The 14,263-nt window shown below is 39.1% G+C and overlaps 1 protein-coding gene across 4 annotated transcripts in view; it reads right to left on the bottom strand.

The window, feature by feature from the left end:
- Window positions 1-2,749: 2,749 nt before the first annotated feature.
- Window positions 2,750-14,263, bottom strand: part of LOC137380107 (serine/threonine-protein kinase WNK2-like) — a 258,006-nt gene continuing 246,492 nt past the window's right edge. For 3 of the 4 annotated variants that reach the window (XM_068051757.1, XM_068051761.1, XM_068051758.1), the window contains 3 exons: window positions 6,369-6,410; window positions 5,765-6,033; window positions 2,750-4,793 (listed from right to left, as the gene is read on the bottom strand). In XM_068051757.1, coding sequence (XP_067907858.1) covers window positions 4,440-4,793; window positions 5,765-6,033; window positions 6,369-6,410 — 665 coding nt within the window. In that variant the 3' untranslated portion in view covers window positions 2,750-4,439. The remainder of the gene's footprint in view (window positions 4,794-5,764; window positions 6,034-6,368; window positions 6,411-14,263) is intronic. The other variant, XM_068051760.1, reaches the window with a different exon arrangement.

Raw genomic sequence — 14,263 nt, 5'->3', positions numbered from 1 at the left:
AGATTTACTAGAATGATACCAGACCAGGAAAGAGAAGACTGAGGGATGACCCGATAAAGGTCTTTAAGATTATGAAAGGGTTTGATAGGGTAGACATGAAAAGAGTTTCCACTTGTGGGCAAGACCAGAACTAGGGGACACTAATAAGTCCAATAGGAAATTCAGGAGAAATTGCTTTACCCAGAGAGTAGTGAGGAACTCACCATCACAAAGAGTAGTTGAGGTGACTAGCATAGTTGCATTTAAGAGAAAGCTGGATAAACACATAAGGGAGAAAAGAACAGGATATGTTGATGAGGTTAGGAGGAGGAGGTTGGAGGAGGCTTGTGTGGAGTATAAACACTGGCATGGACCTGTTGGGCCGAATGGTCTTTTTTCTGCTGTAAATAAACATGAATTCATTTAATTGCTAATGAAAAAAAAACCAATTAAAATAGACCCAGAAAAATTGCAACATGAATAAAAGCAATACTCCAAATTAAAGGCAACCCTACCATTAAAAGTATCATCACATACTCACAAACAACTGACCTAAACACATCTTTAAGAAACTCATTCATGAAGGTCAACTGAATTAGTGATTCTGTTTTATTCATACCTTCAGCAATTAAGTCTCCAAGTAGATAAATGCAAATTTAATTCACAGTTTGTGAAGACTTAAAGGCAGCAAGAACCTCAAAGATCTCAGTACAGTTTGGTTGTACAATTCTGATGTAGGTAAGAGGCTTACTCTTGGGATTTTATGGCCCTTCCCTCCTCCAACACCAGCGTATACACTCAGAAAATCTATCTTCACTGCACAGAAACAAAAGAATAAAGCCGTTGACAACATTACAATATGACTTTGACTGTCCTGAAACTAAACAATGGGCTGGATTTCATTCCCAGCCTGACGTTGGGTTCCATTGCAGGGGGCGGAAAATTGGAGTGGCAGCGGCTGCAAAGGAACCCAATGCTGGGATTGTCGGGCCGATCTTTCCAGCGGTGATGAAGCTCCTTAACGGCCCCTCTGCCACTCTGCAATGGGACCCAAGTTAGCATATTTAAATAACACATTTGCATGAATTAAAATATAAACCACAGCAATCTTGCCTTCAGTTCCCTATCCACGACAAGCAGCATTCACACACATTCACTTTTCTATCCAGGGAAAGCTGGCGACACCGAGGTGGGGAAGGGGTCAACTCTGCACTTTGTTGAACTATCTGCAGGGCTGGCAGCCTTTTAAAAATGGCGCCAGCACCTACTTTTGCATCGGTGACACCATGCACGGCGACACCAATGCCACCCCCATCATGAGATTGGGGAACAGGGGGTGATGGGGGCGGCCGCCGTGAATATGTAATGTGGCCTGGCACCTGCTGCAGAATCGGGGCAGCGCAGATCCCATGGGGGATGACCACCATTTTCTGCACCTGCTGCCGCTACCAGCAGCGGGATTACAAAATCCAGCCCAATAAGTGTAGTATCTTTTAATGAAATATCTAAATATAATACAGGTGTTTGTCTCCACCAAGCCCCTCTACCTGCCAGAACATGGGAGTCTACATCTCTTCTGTTCTTCCAAGCCCAATTACAACACACAAGGTCAAAGCAGCTTTTCCCACTAGGCAGGCAAACATGTTAACAGCTAATGCTGCCATTCGATTAGAGTATGAACACCAGTCTTCTTTTCTGGTGTTTTTGTTTGCTTTTGACATCTACCTTACATTTTAAACAGCCCATCTTCTCTTAAATACAGTTTAGCTCCATGCACAATTTCTGAGTATCCAATAGATGTTTGTACATTTGCATGTATGAGGTAATTTCCAATGGACCTGACATGCAAATACATACATTGACATTATCTCTGGAGAGATTTTGTACAATTTATTTCGCCAACAAGGACAAAAGAAGTGTCAGTTTAGCTCAATTAGTAGCACTCTCACCTCTAAGTCAGAAGTTTGAACATTCAAGCACCATCCAGCACTTTGTACATAGCCTCGGCAGATAATTCAATATAGCACTGAGGAAGTGCTAGTTTGCTGGAGATGCCATACCTTGGATCAGACATTGAGCCAAAGCTCTATCAGCCTGTTCAGGTGGATTTAAAAGATCCCACAGAAGTATTTTAAGAGCAGCACGTACAAATTAGCTAACATGTTTACCACACAGAAAAGTTGACTAATTAATTGTATGTGAAGTACTTTGGAACATACAAGGACATGATAAGAGCTATTTAGATAGCTATTTTTCTTAATCTCAGCCAACTTTGATACACAATTTTATCTCAAAGTCATATAAAAGGATGCAAAACAGAAATATTAAAGGTTTGAAATATAATAGGTTAGGATCAGTAGTGAAATGATTATGGTATTGGTCTAGTAACCCAGTGATCCTGAGTTCAAATCCCACCACAGCAAGTTGTGAAACTGAATTCACTAAATTTGTGGATTGTGGATTTGAAACATGACCATGAAAACTGCTATATTGTTGTAGACATCGAACTGATTCACTTGTAATTCAGGGAAGGGAACCACTACTCAGTCTGGCCAACATGCGACTCTGGTTCAACACCGGGTGGCTGACTCTTATTACCTTCAGGGGAACTAGTGATGGGAAATAAAGACTGCCTTGCCACCATTGGCCAAATCCCAAAAACAATCAAAATAAAGCAAATAAAACATAATAGGGCTCTGTTTCCATTACCAATTTAAAATTAAACTGAATATACAGTAACATCCAAAAAGTTACAATTAAGTATATAAAGTCAAGCACAAAATATGTTTTATTTATATCTTTAAACAGTTACAATCTGTGATTTGAGTGCCACTGACCATGTCAGTAAAACAAAAAAAGTCAACTATTTAACAGGCAAAGCAATCCAATTGTTCTTAGTGCAAGCAATAGATGTCTGATTTTAGGCTAGATTTTCCATTTTTGCTCATGAAGCATACAGACATAAATATAAACAAATAAATGCAAGATACAAATAACAGAGAACAGAAATCTCTTACTACAGGAAGTATTTTGCCAAGGCAGAAGACTCTGCACAATGTTCTATAAAATTCCAATTCTAACTGAATTGATGGAATATTAAAGGGTATAAACAAAAAATAATTTAGACATTAACAATCAGAAGTACAGTAACAATACAATTCTTCACAGCTTGGCAGCACAAGACATCACTGCCTTTCAGCGTGTAGTATAAAATATTGCAAGAAAGAAATCAGAGCAGTATGCCTTCAAGACTCACTTTGCAACATGTCACATCTACCTTGCTTACCTCTCATCTGCCTTTCTGCCCCCAAAGTATTCCACTTGGTGGTTTATCTATTCAAGTTCTGCATGAGGCTTAACAATACAACAGTTAAGATTTGTTCCCCTGTGCCATCAACATAGATTATGTTCAAAAATAAAGCAACCTATATGCTGAATAAGTTACAGTTTAACTAAACAAACAGACAAAAATCATCCAGTGCTATCCCAGCTACAAACAGACCTTCTGATAAATATTTATTTCAGCCAAATCCATTCATGGTTAAGTATATATAAATAAAAAGTGTTCATATCTTTGAAAAGCAAAAGATAATATAAAAGACATGACAGATTGCTGTGTAGTGTTAATACTGTTGGTATATCAGCAATTCAAACTAAGTTCAATGCTTCTCTAAAACAATACCACAACTTGGGTGAACTTATGTGCGGATACTTAAACATAGCAGATAAAGGTCACATTTTTAATTTTTTTCCAAAACAATTTTAGAATCAGAATTACTCTTAAGTTATCCCTACAGAAGCAAGTGGATTGAGCAGCAGCTAAATTATTTTGTATATGTGAGACATCAAGCCTGGAAAAGGGAGACAATTCTAGCAGCATTAATTTAGTTACTTTCATGTGACAAAGACAATAAAGCAACAGATATAAATATTTACTGTTCATGTGCATGTAGCTAAATTACCAGTAACAGACATCTTGTAAACCTTCAGGCCTTTCATAACTAAACAGAAACATATCCAATAGACCACAGCAGAAACTTAAAAAAAAACCCTTCTGAATATTTCTTTCCAGTGGAAACTGAAAAGCGTAATTCAAGGCACTGTACTCCTGCAGGGTTATTAAATTTATCTCAATATCCATTCAAGTTAGTTAAACTTATTTTAAGGTTATCAGTGTTAAATGTACAAAGCAAAATATAAAGTGTCTGAATTGCAAGACAAATGCAACTATCACCCAAGAACTATCTAGCTTTCAGCAACGCTTTGTGAAAATATTTCACAGTGATTGCTCATTGCAATGTATGGCTATGTGCATTAGCAAGCCCACTCTGGCTGCCAATAGTATTCAGCTACAATCAAGTATATTTAATTTTGTCTTTATAAAGAAAGCAGTTAAACGAAACTGTTCTCAAAAATGTTTTCCCCTATGCCCTTATTATCTCAAATTCTTCACAATAAAGCTAGGTAGTCCTCATGTTGGACCCAGATGGGTTTATAATAGGTTTTTGGAGCGGTCCTGGAAACATCTGTAAGCCTCCTTTGCTAAGAGATGGAAATGAAGATATTCCTTGAGCACTGAATGCCCCAGGCTGTGTAGTTGAACCTGAGACACCTGGCCATTGTACACCATACAGTGGTGCTGGGATCATGCCACCATACTGACACAGAGGCAGCATGTAAGCAGGTACTGTACCAGGGATAGATGTAGCTGGCTTTCCTGCTGGTACTGATGATTTTCCTGGTGCTAAAGCAGCTGGCGTAGGGCATGTCGCTGGAGCAGAGAACTTTCTTGCCATCCCTGGTGCAGCTATTCCCTAAAATGAAGAAAACAACGTTTTATAAATCTGATTGGTGAACTGGCATAATAGCACAATGCAACTAATGTCTGGAATAGTTTTCTGAAATGAGGTATGAAATAGTGTAATAAATATACTTCTACAACCACTTTTCAGAAATCTTTCCTAAAAAAAAACTTGTCAAACATAAGGGTAAGAAATATTAATAGATTTGTTTATGTCCCAGTGGATAGCCACAATATAGCTTCAAGTACATATTAAAACAGCATAGGATGCAGAACCAAAACAAGAAATGCTGGAATCACTCAGCAGGTCTGGCAGCATCTGTGGAAAGAGAAGCAGAGTTAACGTTTCGGGTCAGTGACCCTTCTTCGGAACTGACAAATATTAGAAAAGTCACAGATTATAAACAAGTGAGGTGGGGGTGGGGCAAGAGATAACAAAAGGAGAAGGTGCAGATTGGACCAGGCCACATAGCTGACCATAAGGTCACGGAGCAAAGGCAAACAATATGTTAATGGTGTGTTGAAAGACAAAGCATTAGTCCAGAATAGGTGTGAATACACTGAATATTGAACAGCAGCAAGTGCAATCCTGAAGAAAAACAACCTGAAAAAATAGGATTCAGAACATTGTTCTGAGGTGTATATTCTTAATTACTGAGGCAACTGCTCCTATGTTTTACTGTTACAAACGTTTTGTCAATCCACAATTTTAGCAATTGGATTACATGTGGTGTAGGGACCCTAAAGGAGGGATATAAGTAAGGGAGTAAGTAACTTGAAACATACAATTGAGTTGGCAAATGCATACAATGGTTTCTCAGAATTAACACCTTAAAATTGTACTATATATTAACAAGTGTGTTACATTTAAATGAAATTCCTGCCTATTTTACTGACTTATGTCTGCATTTTAATTAAAATGTGTTAAAATATTCAATGTCATCACACAGCACGAGTTCAAGGCACAAAAGCTTTATCACTCACATCAGGTTGGGACGGTTTTTGCCTGGGTTCCTTATCGAATCGATGTTGGTTCTGCTTTAACTGTTTTAAAGAAGGCTTGAACTGTGCAGCTCCAACTGTTTCCTTAGTCCAATCATCTACAAGCTTGTGTAGGTCATCTGTAAAAGTTCCTTTCTTGTTGTTGCTGTTGTTGGTTTGATTTTGCTGTTGAGGTGGCTGATGACGTTGGGGCTGGGGCTGTTGCAGAATCTGCTGCACTGAGTGATTTGTGCTACTGGTACTTGAAGACCCTGAAAAAAGTCAAAGTATTGTTACAGCATTTTAGCTTGATCATTTTTTTTTTTAAAAAGTACAACTGCAAATAAATATTCAGCCACTAAAACAAGAAATCAAAATGTTAGAATATAATATTGCTACAAATTAAATCTAACAAATCCACAGTACAAAAGCAAACAAAAGCAGAGGTGCATGCATTTGTAATGCTAGTAAAGCAAAACAATTCACCAGTGATGTCTCACCTAAAAAGTAATACACGTTCCATGGTAATTACAGAAGCAGTTAATTTCTATCCAAAAATTATACAGCTCATACAGCATAATACAGAGAAAGAAAATTGGATAGTTACTACTGCGATCTTTGCCTAGACATAGCCGTTTCAGGGTAGACCCTACAATGTAAAATGATACAAGACACACTGAGTTAGGCCTCAAAATATTTTAAACAGCTCTGCAGGAAAAACTCTGCTGATGCAGTACAAAGCCATTAATTTGATTTAAAAAAAATAAGTGGTTCAACTGTTAAGAAATTAACAGGATCGTCCTGCTGCCCATTTTTTAAAAACCAAAATCTAATAAAAGCCATTGTGCAGCCACACCTGTATAGTTCACATCTGTGACCTCTGGAAGATACATGGTTTTTGTTTTCCTTTTGATATTAGGATGTGTTAAAAATTGTATGTTGCAAAATGAGATGCTCCCTCCTCTTTTCTCCCCATGAATAGAAGGTTTCAAATGTGGCATTTTAGTATGGTTAAAGGAAAAAAAGGTTTAAATTAATTTCAAGGCTGTGTTCTTTGAAATGTATTATGCAGGAAATTAATGTTACTAATTTCAGAAACATTACATTAAAATATGCAACATTTCCCAAATTGAAACAAAATGATTATTTTTCCAGCAGAATGGAAAAATAATTGCTAATTAGATAGGAATAGATAAAATGCCACAAACAATAATGGCTAATTGACACTGCCAGAATTAAGAATAACCTAATTGGTCTGGCTGCACATAAACTGTGACAGTTGTTATTTTTATAAAGATACATTGCACTGTAGGTCTGTCTGTGGCCATTACATATCAATGGACAAAAAGCACACCACATTATTTGCAACCTCTAAAGCCCCAACTAAATTTCTAGGATACACAAATGCCGAGGATTTGTTATAACCACTATTCTGAAATTCAGTCACTGAGCTGCCTTCATTCAAATTAATACAAATACAATAGCTACATTATGAGGAAAGATTTATTTTCTATAGCAGATTGCCCCCCCTCCCCCTCTGAAAGTGTTCATGCTTTCCCTCTCTTCCATGGGTTCAATACAACTAAACATGTTACAGGAGCAAAGAAATACTGCTGATTTAAAACAAGAAAATATCAGACTAATTTTGCACAATATATTTGCCTTTGAATCAATAACTAGATATTATGCAGTCATTGAGTGCTGTACACCATGGCTGAAAAGGCAATGTTGGGGGGGGGGGGGGGGCCTGGTGAACAACAGGATTATTTCTTTAACAAAAGCAAAATACTGCGGATGCTGGAAATCAAATAAAACGAAGTACTGGAACTACTCAGCTGGTCTGGCAGCATCTGTGGAGAGAGAAGCAGAGTTAACTGATGAAAGCACAAACCTGAAACGTTAACTCTGCTTCTCTCTCCACAGATGCTACCAAACCTGCTGAGGATTATTTCTTTCACCTTTCACACATAGGTTTGAACCCAACCCAGACCCAAGTTTCCTCTCTGTTGCCTGAAGGACACTTTTTGTGAAATGATGCTGGGTCATGAAAAGTCCAGTTGCACCCTCCCTTCAACTTTACTATTAAACAATAGTTTCACTTCAGGCCTTGGGCTCAGCTGGGTGGGAAATGCACTGGTAAGACTTTTATGACATTGTAGCACATTGCTGGAGTAGATGTACCTAGCTGTGCAGTCTGTAACCTACTCAATGTTGTCACTGGGTGCTGAAATACAAGGTGCTGAAATACATCTTGCAGTGTTGATATCACATCGCCCACTGCCCCCCACCCCACCCCGATGTACACAAATAAAAAACAAGTGGAAAGTTAAAACTACCAAAAACTACCTTGTACATATAATATAAACATGGCGGAAAATTATTTGTGTCACAAAATATCCTGCTTCACAATGTGTGATGTTGCCTGAAGACTATATAACAATGATTTCAATACAGCAGTAAAACACTCTGCTGTTAGCCACATAGTCATACCAGTGACAATCTCTACACTGTGAAATCCAAGAAATTCACTCAGCCAACTTTTAGCTTAAGCCACACTCTTCAAAGAGAATTAGACAAGTTTGACATGGTAAACTGTCCAACTTTTGACCGCCAAATTGAACAAGTAACAGGTACATTACATAGTAATAACAGAAACAGGCCATTGTGCCCAACTGGTCCATTCCACTGATTATACTTCGCACGAGCCTCCTTGCACCCTTCTTCATCAAACCCATCAACAGATCCTTCTGTTCCTTTTCCCTCATGTGATTACCTAGCTTCCCCTTAAATGTGTATAAGCTAGTTGCCTCAACTACTCCGCATGGTAGAGAGATTCACATTTTAAACACTCTTTGGGTAAATAAGTGTCTTCTGAATTCTCTATTGGATTTATTCATGATTGCCTTACACTTAAAACCCTTAGTTTTGGTTTCCCCCAAAAGTGAAAATATCTTCTCCAAGTCTACCCCATCAAACCCCTTCATAATCTTAAGACCTGTGTCAGGTCACATCTCAGTCTTCCTACAGAATGTCTGAATAGGTGTCATCACACATTTCAAAATAATTCCAATCCTACTCAGTCCTGTGTCTGAGTTCCAAACAAAGATGAGATAAGCAGCAATAGTGGCTGCTCGGGGACATCACTCCAGAATCCAGTATCCCACATACTTTAATTGTTGTTTGAATTTTCCTTTGGTTGTACGTTCATGTCATGTCACCTATTGCTTCTTTATGCTATTTTCACTGAACTTACTTGTTGGTGTTCTTAAGACAAATTGGGTTGAAATCTGACTAGTTACAGGTAACAGGTAAAAATGTTGGCAGGATTTTGCAGGATGGTATCAATGCTCATCTGAAGAACAGAAGTGCTATAACAAGCAGTCAATATGGTTACAAGATGAATTGGCAATGGCTAATAAATTACTAGAATTCATTGTGGTGGTAACCAAATCAATAGATAAAACCACCAAGGCAGTATAATTCACATAGATTTTCATAAGGGATCTGGTAAACTTCAGCAAACCATACTTTTTATAAACAAGATAAGGAGTTTACTTCCTAACAAATTAGCTAGTGAAAACTAGGTTGACAATAAAAGGTGAGTAAACTGCATCACCACTCCATCCTGCTTTGCATTTTAAAATATCTTTGCATGAAAATTTAAATAGACTAACATGTTGAGAAATTAAATGAAGTCAATTAGCTGTCTTCTGAAAAATAGTTATTTTGCTTTTCTATGGGTAAGAGACACAATACACAAATCTGTCTCCAGATAGTTTCAAGCCTTGGGGACTGGGAATTTTCCTAAAAGAAGTGGTGTAATTGCTTACACACACAGATACACACATTTCTATTATGGTTTTCAGATGTGAAAGCTTGCAACCTCAAGCCTCATATCAGTGTTTGGGGACAGCCAAACTATAGGATATATAAAATCAATTGTTAAAAGCATATCAACCCACAGAAGACAGTCTGAAATTTGTTTAAATAGTACAACTGATTCACATTATTTCTCACCTAGTGTATAAAATCCAGTGCAGTCAGCCTGCTAGGAACAGTAATAAATGTCCAGTTCCCTTGCAGTGCTAACACAGAACTCTGGAATTAACATACATTGCTTACATCGATCACAGCTCTCAAGTTAAAAGATGAAAATGACTCAATCTTTTGTAAACACGTATTTCTGAGGCTGCATAAAGTACTATGCTGTTAAGCGTTATAGTATCAATTATCTGCTTTATTTCTTTTGCTTCTGTGCAATTAAAACACTTGCACATCAAAGTGGTTATTAGTTTTAGTCTGAATTATATGTTTTGACAACATGGTCATTTTTCTTGCCTTTGGAGGACAAGACATGGTGAACAATCCTTCCAGCCTCCCAGTATGTAGTATTAAAGTAAACAGGCCATTCTTAATCTTATGGTGCACTATTCCCACTCACAATAGTCCTAAAAGGTGAAAATTTCAGATGAGGTCCACCTATGAAAACCACACTTCACAGAACATAATTTGGTAGAAAATGGAGTGGGAGGTTCCGGGAAGCTTTCCCAACCGGGTCCCACCTCTGCCTCCCTTTACGTAGGAAGAGTGGGGGGAAATGGGGAACGGTCCGCCTGCCCCAGGCCAATCAAGGCCCTTAAGTGGCCACTTAACAGGCAGTTAAGGGCCTTCGCCCACCTCCACGTAGATTTTACGCATGGAAAGCGGGCGTCCTGGAGCGGGGAAAAGCTGCCTGCGAAAACCAGGTGACTGCAATCGTCCTGGGGGGGGGGGGGGGGGGGGGGGGGGCCTGTTCATGGGGCACAGGGTGCTCGATGGAGGGCTGCCCCCGCTACTCCAGCAACCAACATGTCCCCCTACCCCCCAACTGACCACCCTTGCCTCACCAGGGCCCGACTGATTACCCCTGGCAAGACAACCAGAACCTACCTATCTTCCTGGCTCCATGGCTTTGGCTGGGCTGCAGTCCCAGCAGTGGCCATCGCTTCCGGTGGCACTGCTGGGATTAAGAGCTGCCAGCCCACTGATTGGCCAGCAGCTCAATGAGGTGGGACTTCCTCCCTCAGAACAATTAAAACCTGGGAACCTGTAAAATGCACGTCGGATCCCCGGGCGAAGCGGAAGCAGGTTCGCCACCGACTGAAAAGTCGGTGGCCGGCTCCCGTCCACCCAACATAAAATCCCCGCCAAAGTCTTGCATGCAAGGTATATTGGTATTCCTTGTAAACAGATCTTCATATCCCATGTCTAGCAACATTGGTCGCAGCTCAAAGATCACATCTTGTCACAAATGCAAAGTTTGTCACCATGATTTGTTCTATAACTGACATTTGAGCCAATTACATTAGAACAGGCAGTGAACCTATGAATGAATGACAGTTATGAAAACTACCAATCAACAAAGTCACCAACAAAACAATTAAGACCCACCAATGAGATAAAAATTTTGAAAATTCTCAGCTGCATCTGGTTTTGTCAACAGCCCATCAATATTGTAAATAAAAACAATTTGCATTTATATACCACCATTAAGTTAGCAAAAGTGCTTTATGTACGGGGGGAGGGGACGGGAATAAATAAATTAAGGAACACACAATGAGCCATAATAGGAAGCTAAGAGGTAACCAAAAATCTGGCTAAAGAAATGGGTTTTTAAAAGGAGGTTTTTAAAAGTGGAGAATGTTCTAGCAAAAGGCTAGTATAAACATGACTGGTTGAATAGCCTCTTTTTATAAACCTCTATGGCTCTATGGAAGGATATGCAAAGAAGAGGGCCAAAGCACTTGAAGGCTTTGCCACCAATGGTGTGGCGAAGAGAGGGGGTGTACAGAAGGCCAGAGTTGGTACACCACAAAGTGTGGAATAGAATGCAAGGCTAGAGGAGATTGCAGAGGTAGGGTAGGGCAAAGCCATGGAGGGATTTGAAAGGATGAGGATTTTTATTTCAGTGTGTTAAGATAGCAAGCTTAGGTCAGGGATGAGGTGATAGGCAAGCAAGCGATAGATGGGAAGGGAGGGAGGGAAGAGGAGAACAAGCAAAGTTAAGCTTTGGACAAGCTGGATATTATGGAAAATGACCAAGGACAAGTAGTCAAGTCTAGAAGCATAAAAATATAGGTAAGTGTTCTTATAAAGAAATTTCTTCCACCTTATTTGGAAGATTCCATCTGCCAGGACAAATGGTAAAGATTAGAAGGAAATACTAGCCCTATGAACTATAGTACTAAGTATCATTTACAAGCACTTACAACTAACATTTATGTAAGCAGTTGGTAAGGCAAGGAAAAATATTATTGTGTAGAAGCTTTTTACCCCCTGGAAGAATGGAACTTACTGATAAGAGACTTTCCTACTTATGCAAAGTAGTTTGCTCTAACTGCTGTGTGTCTTAGAAGCCAAAATCAAAAACGGGACAAGTTTAAATTTAGGCATTATTAAGGAATCAAATGGATATTCACATTATCTGAATAATCCAATGCTTTCGATCTGACCCAAATGAAACTTGCCCACTTTCTTATAAGCACCAAAACTGAAGGTGTCTGAAGGCTCATTAAGACTGTGATCTTAAATTACACACAACAGAACAAAAGTAAAAAAGGTTATAGATAAGTTGTGCCAAAAACAGATCATTCTTTTGCTACAATTTAAGAGCTGGTAGAGTCCCTTCTTGAAAGCACAAAAATTGTAACACCTCAAAGTTTGAAATCTAGCATGGTAAAATTCATCTCTTCAATAGCCTATGCTGTTTTTAGTCCCAGAATTTGCTCTCCAGTTGGAAGAACAATCCTTTCAGTGAGAGGAAATAAGGTGGGATGAGGTCCATGTGGAGCATAAACACCAGCACAGACCAGTTGGCCGAATGGCCCGTTGCTGTACTATAAATTCAATGAAGTCCATGGGCATTAGCTCTTGGAACCAGTTCTGATTTGGCCAGTATAGTAATACTCAATTAAGTACTGCTGACTCTTTCCTTAGCTTCTCAGCTCATTATTGTATTGGTAGACAATGATGGACTGAAAAGTGAACGTGCCTGTGATCAACTGAACAGGTCTTTGACCCCCAAAATATTTTTGAATGTCAATATCTTGTGCAGGAAAAAGGGGCCTCGTCAATTAGCTCTGCCATCCCAGGCATTTGGAAAATCTGTGAGGGTATTTGCTAGTTATAAATCTGAAAGAGTAGTTTACCCGTCAAGTTCATCCTACAACCTGTTGGGCTCACTGGAAAAGTACAAGACTTCACTTGAAAGTTGGATCTCAGATGTGTTATTGCTGGGCAACTGATCTGCCCAACAGGAAAAAAACTGCAGTTGAACTGGTGCTGAATCATGAGTTAACCTGCTTAGTTGGTAGTACTCTTGACTTTCAGTTACGATGTTGTGGTACAGTACTAAGGGAGTGCTGCCCCCTTGTCAGAGGTGTCAATTTTCAAATGAGATGTTAAACTGAGACCCAGTCTGCCTGTTTAAGTGGACATAAAATATCCCATGGCACCATTAGAAAAGCAAGGCGTTCTTCCACTGTTCTGGCAGATATTCCTCCCTCAAACACCGGTTTTCTAGTCATTCATTTCCTGTTTGTGGGATCTTGCTGTGTGTAAATTAGCTGTCTCATTTGCCTACAGAGCAATACTGTACCTCACAAGCAATCCATTGGCTATACAGTGCTTTGGGAGGCCCAAAGGAAGTGATAAGATACTACATAAAAAAGTGACTTCTTAATGGATATACAAGTGCTACAAATAATGCTACATTCCAGCTGTGAAGTGCACAACTGTGACCTCAAATGAATAGAATAAGGTTCATTTTAGTGGTGAGGCCATGTAGATTATTGTGAATAGTGGGAAAGACCAGGAAAATTTCTTCTATATGTCAGATACACAACCCATGACAAAGCAGAGCCAAGCCAGCATGCAAGGTAATCCTAGGTGGTCTCCACAACTTATCACACTTAGAGAGTCACGCAAAATGCTGTGTCACACTGCTACATACAGATATGACTTTGGTATTGCTATGATTCTCAACCATATATCCAAGGAGCCTGCAGGTATCAGCATGGTTGAATAGATTCTCACAATAATATTAACCAAATTTAGCTGGAAGTGAAGCACAAAGGAGAGGTTATAAGGGGTATTTCCGAATGATTACAACAATCTAGAAAAGGTAGACATGCTTTTTAACAATTCAGAAAGACTGTTCTAGATATCCGATGCTTAAGCAGAACTGATGGAAAATAAATATTTGCCTTAACTAGGGAGGTATTTCAAGTATATCTTAACATACAGCTATTCCCTGTATGCTTGTGCAGAGACAGAACTGGCTGAACTTAGCTATCCCATTTTCAGCTAGCAAGGCTGTTTACCATTCTTTCCAATATATTGGAAATGAACATTATATTGTAGTTTTTGTTTCTGTCTGCAGAATTAAATCTCATGGAATAAAAACATTTCCTTTGAGGAAGACTGCTTTGAGCAGGAATCACTGTGGGCAGTTTACATTGGTAA

The sequence above is a fragment of the Heterodontus francisci genome, chromosome 19, assembly GCF_036365525.1.
Source record: "Heterodontus francisci isolate sHetFra1 chromosome 19, sHetFra1.hap1, whole genome shotgun sequence".
Classification (NCBI taxonomy): domain Eukaryota; kingdom Metazoa; phylum Chordata; class Chondrichthyes; order Heterodontiformes; family Heterodontidae; genus Heterodontus; species Heterodontus francisci.
This window is presented reverse-complemented; position numbering and strand designations above follow the sequence as displayed.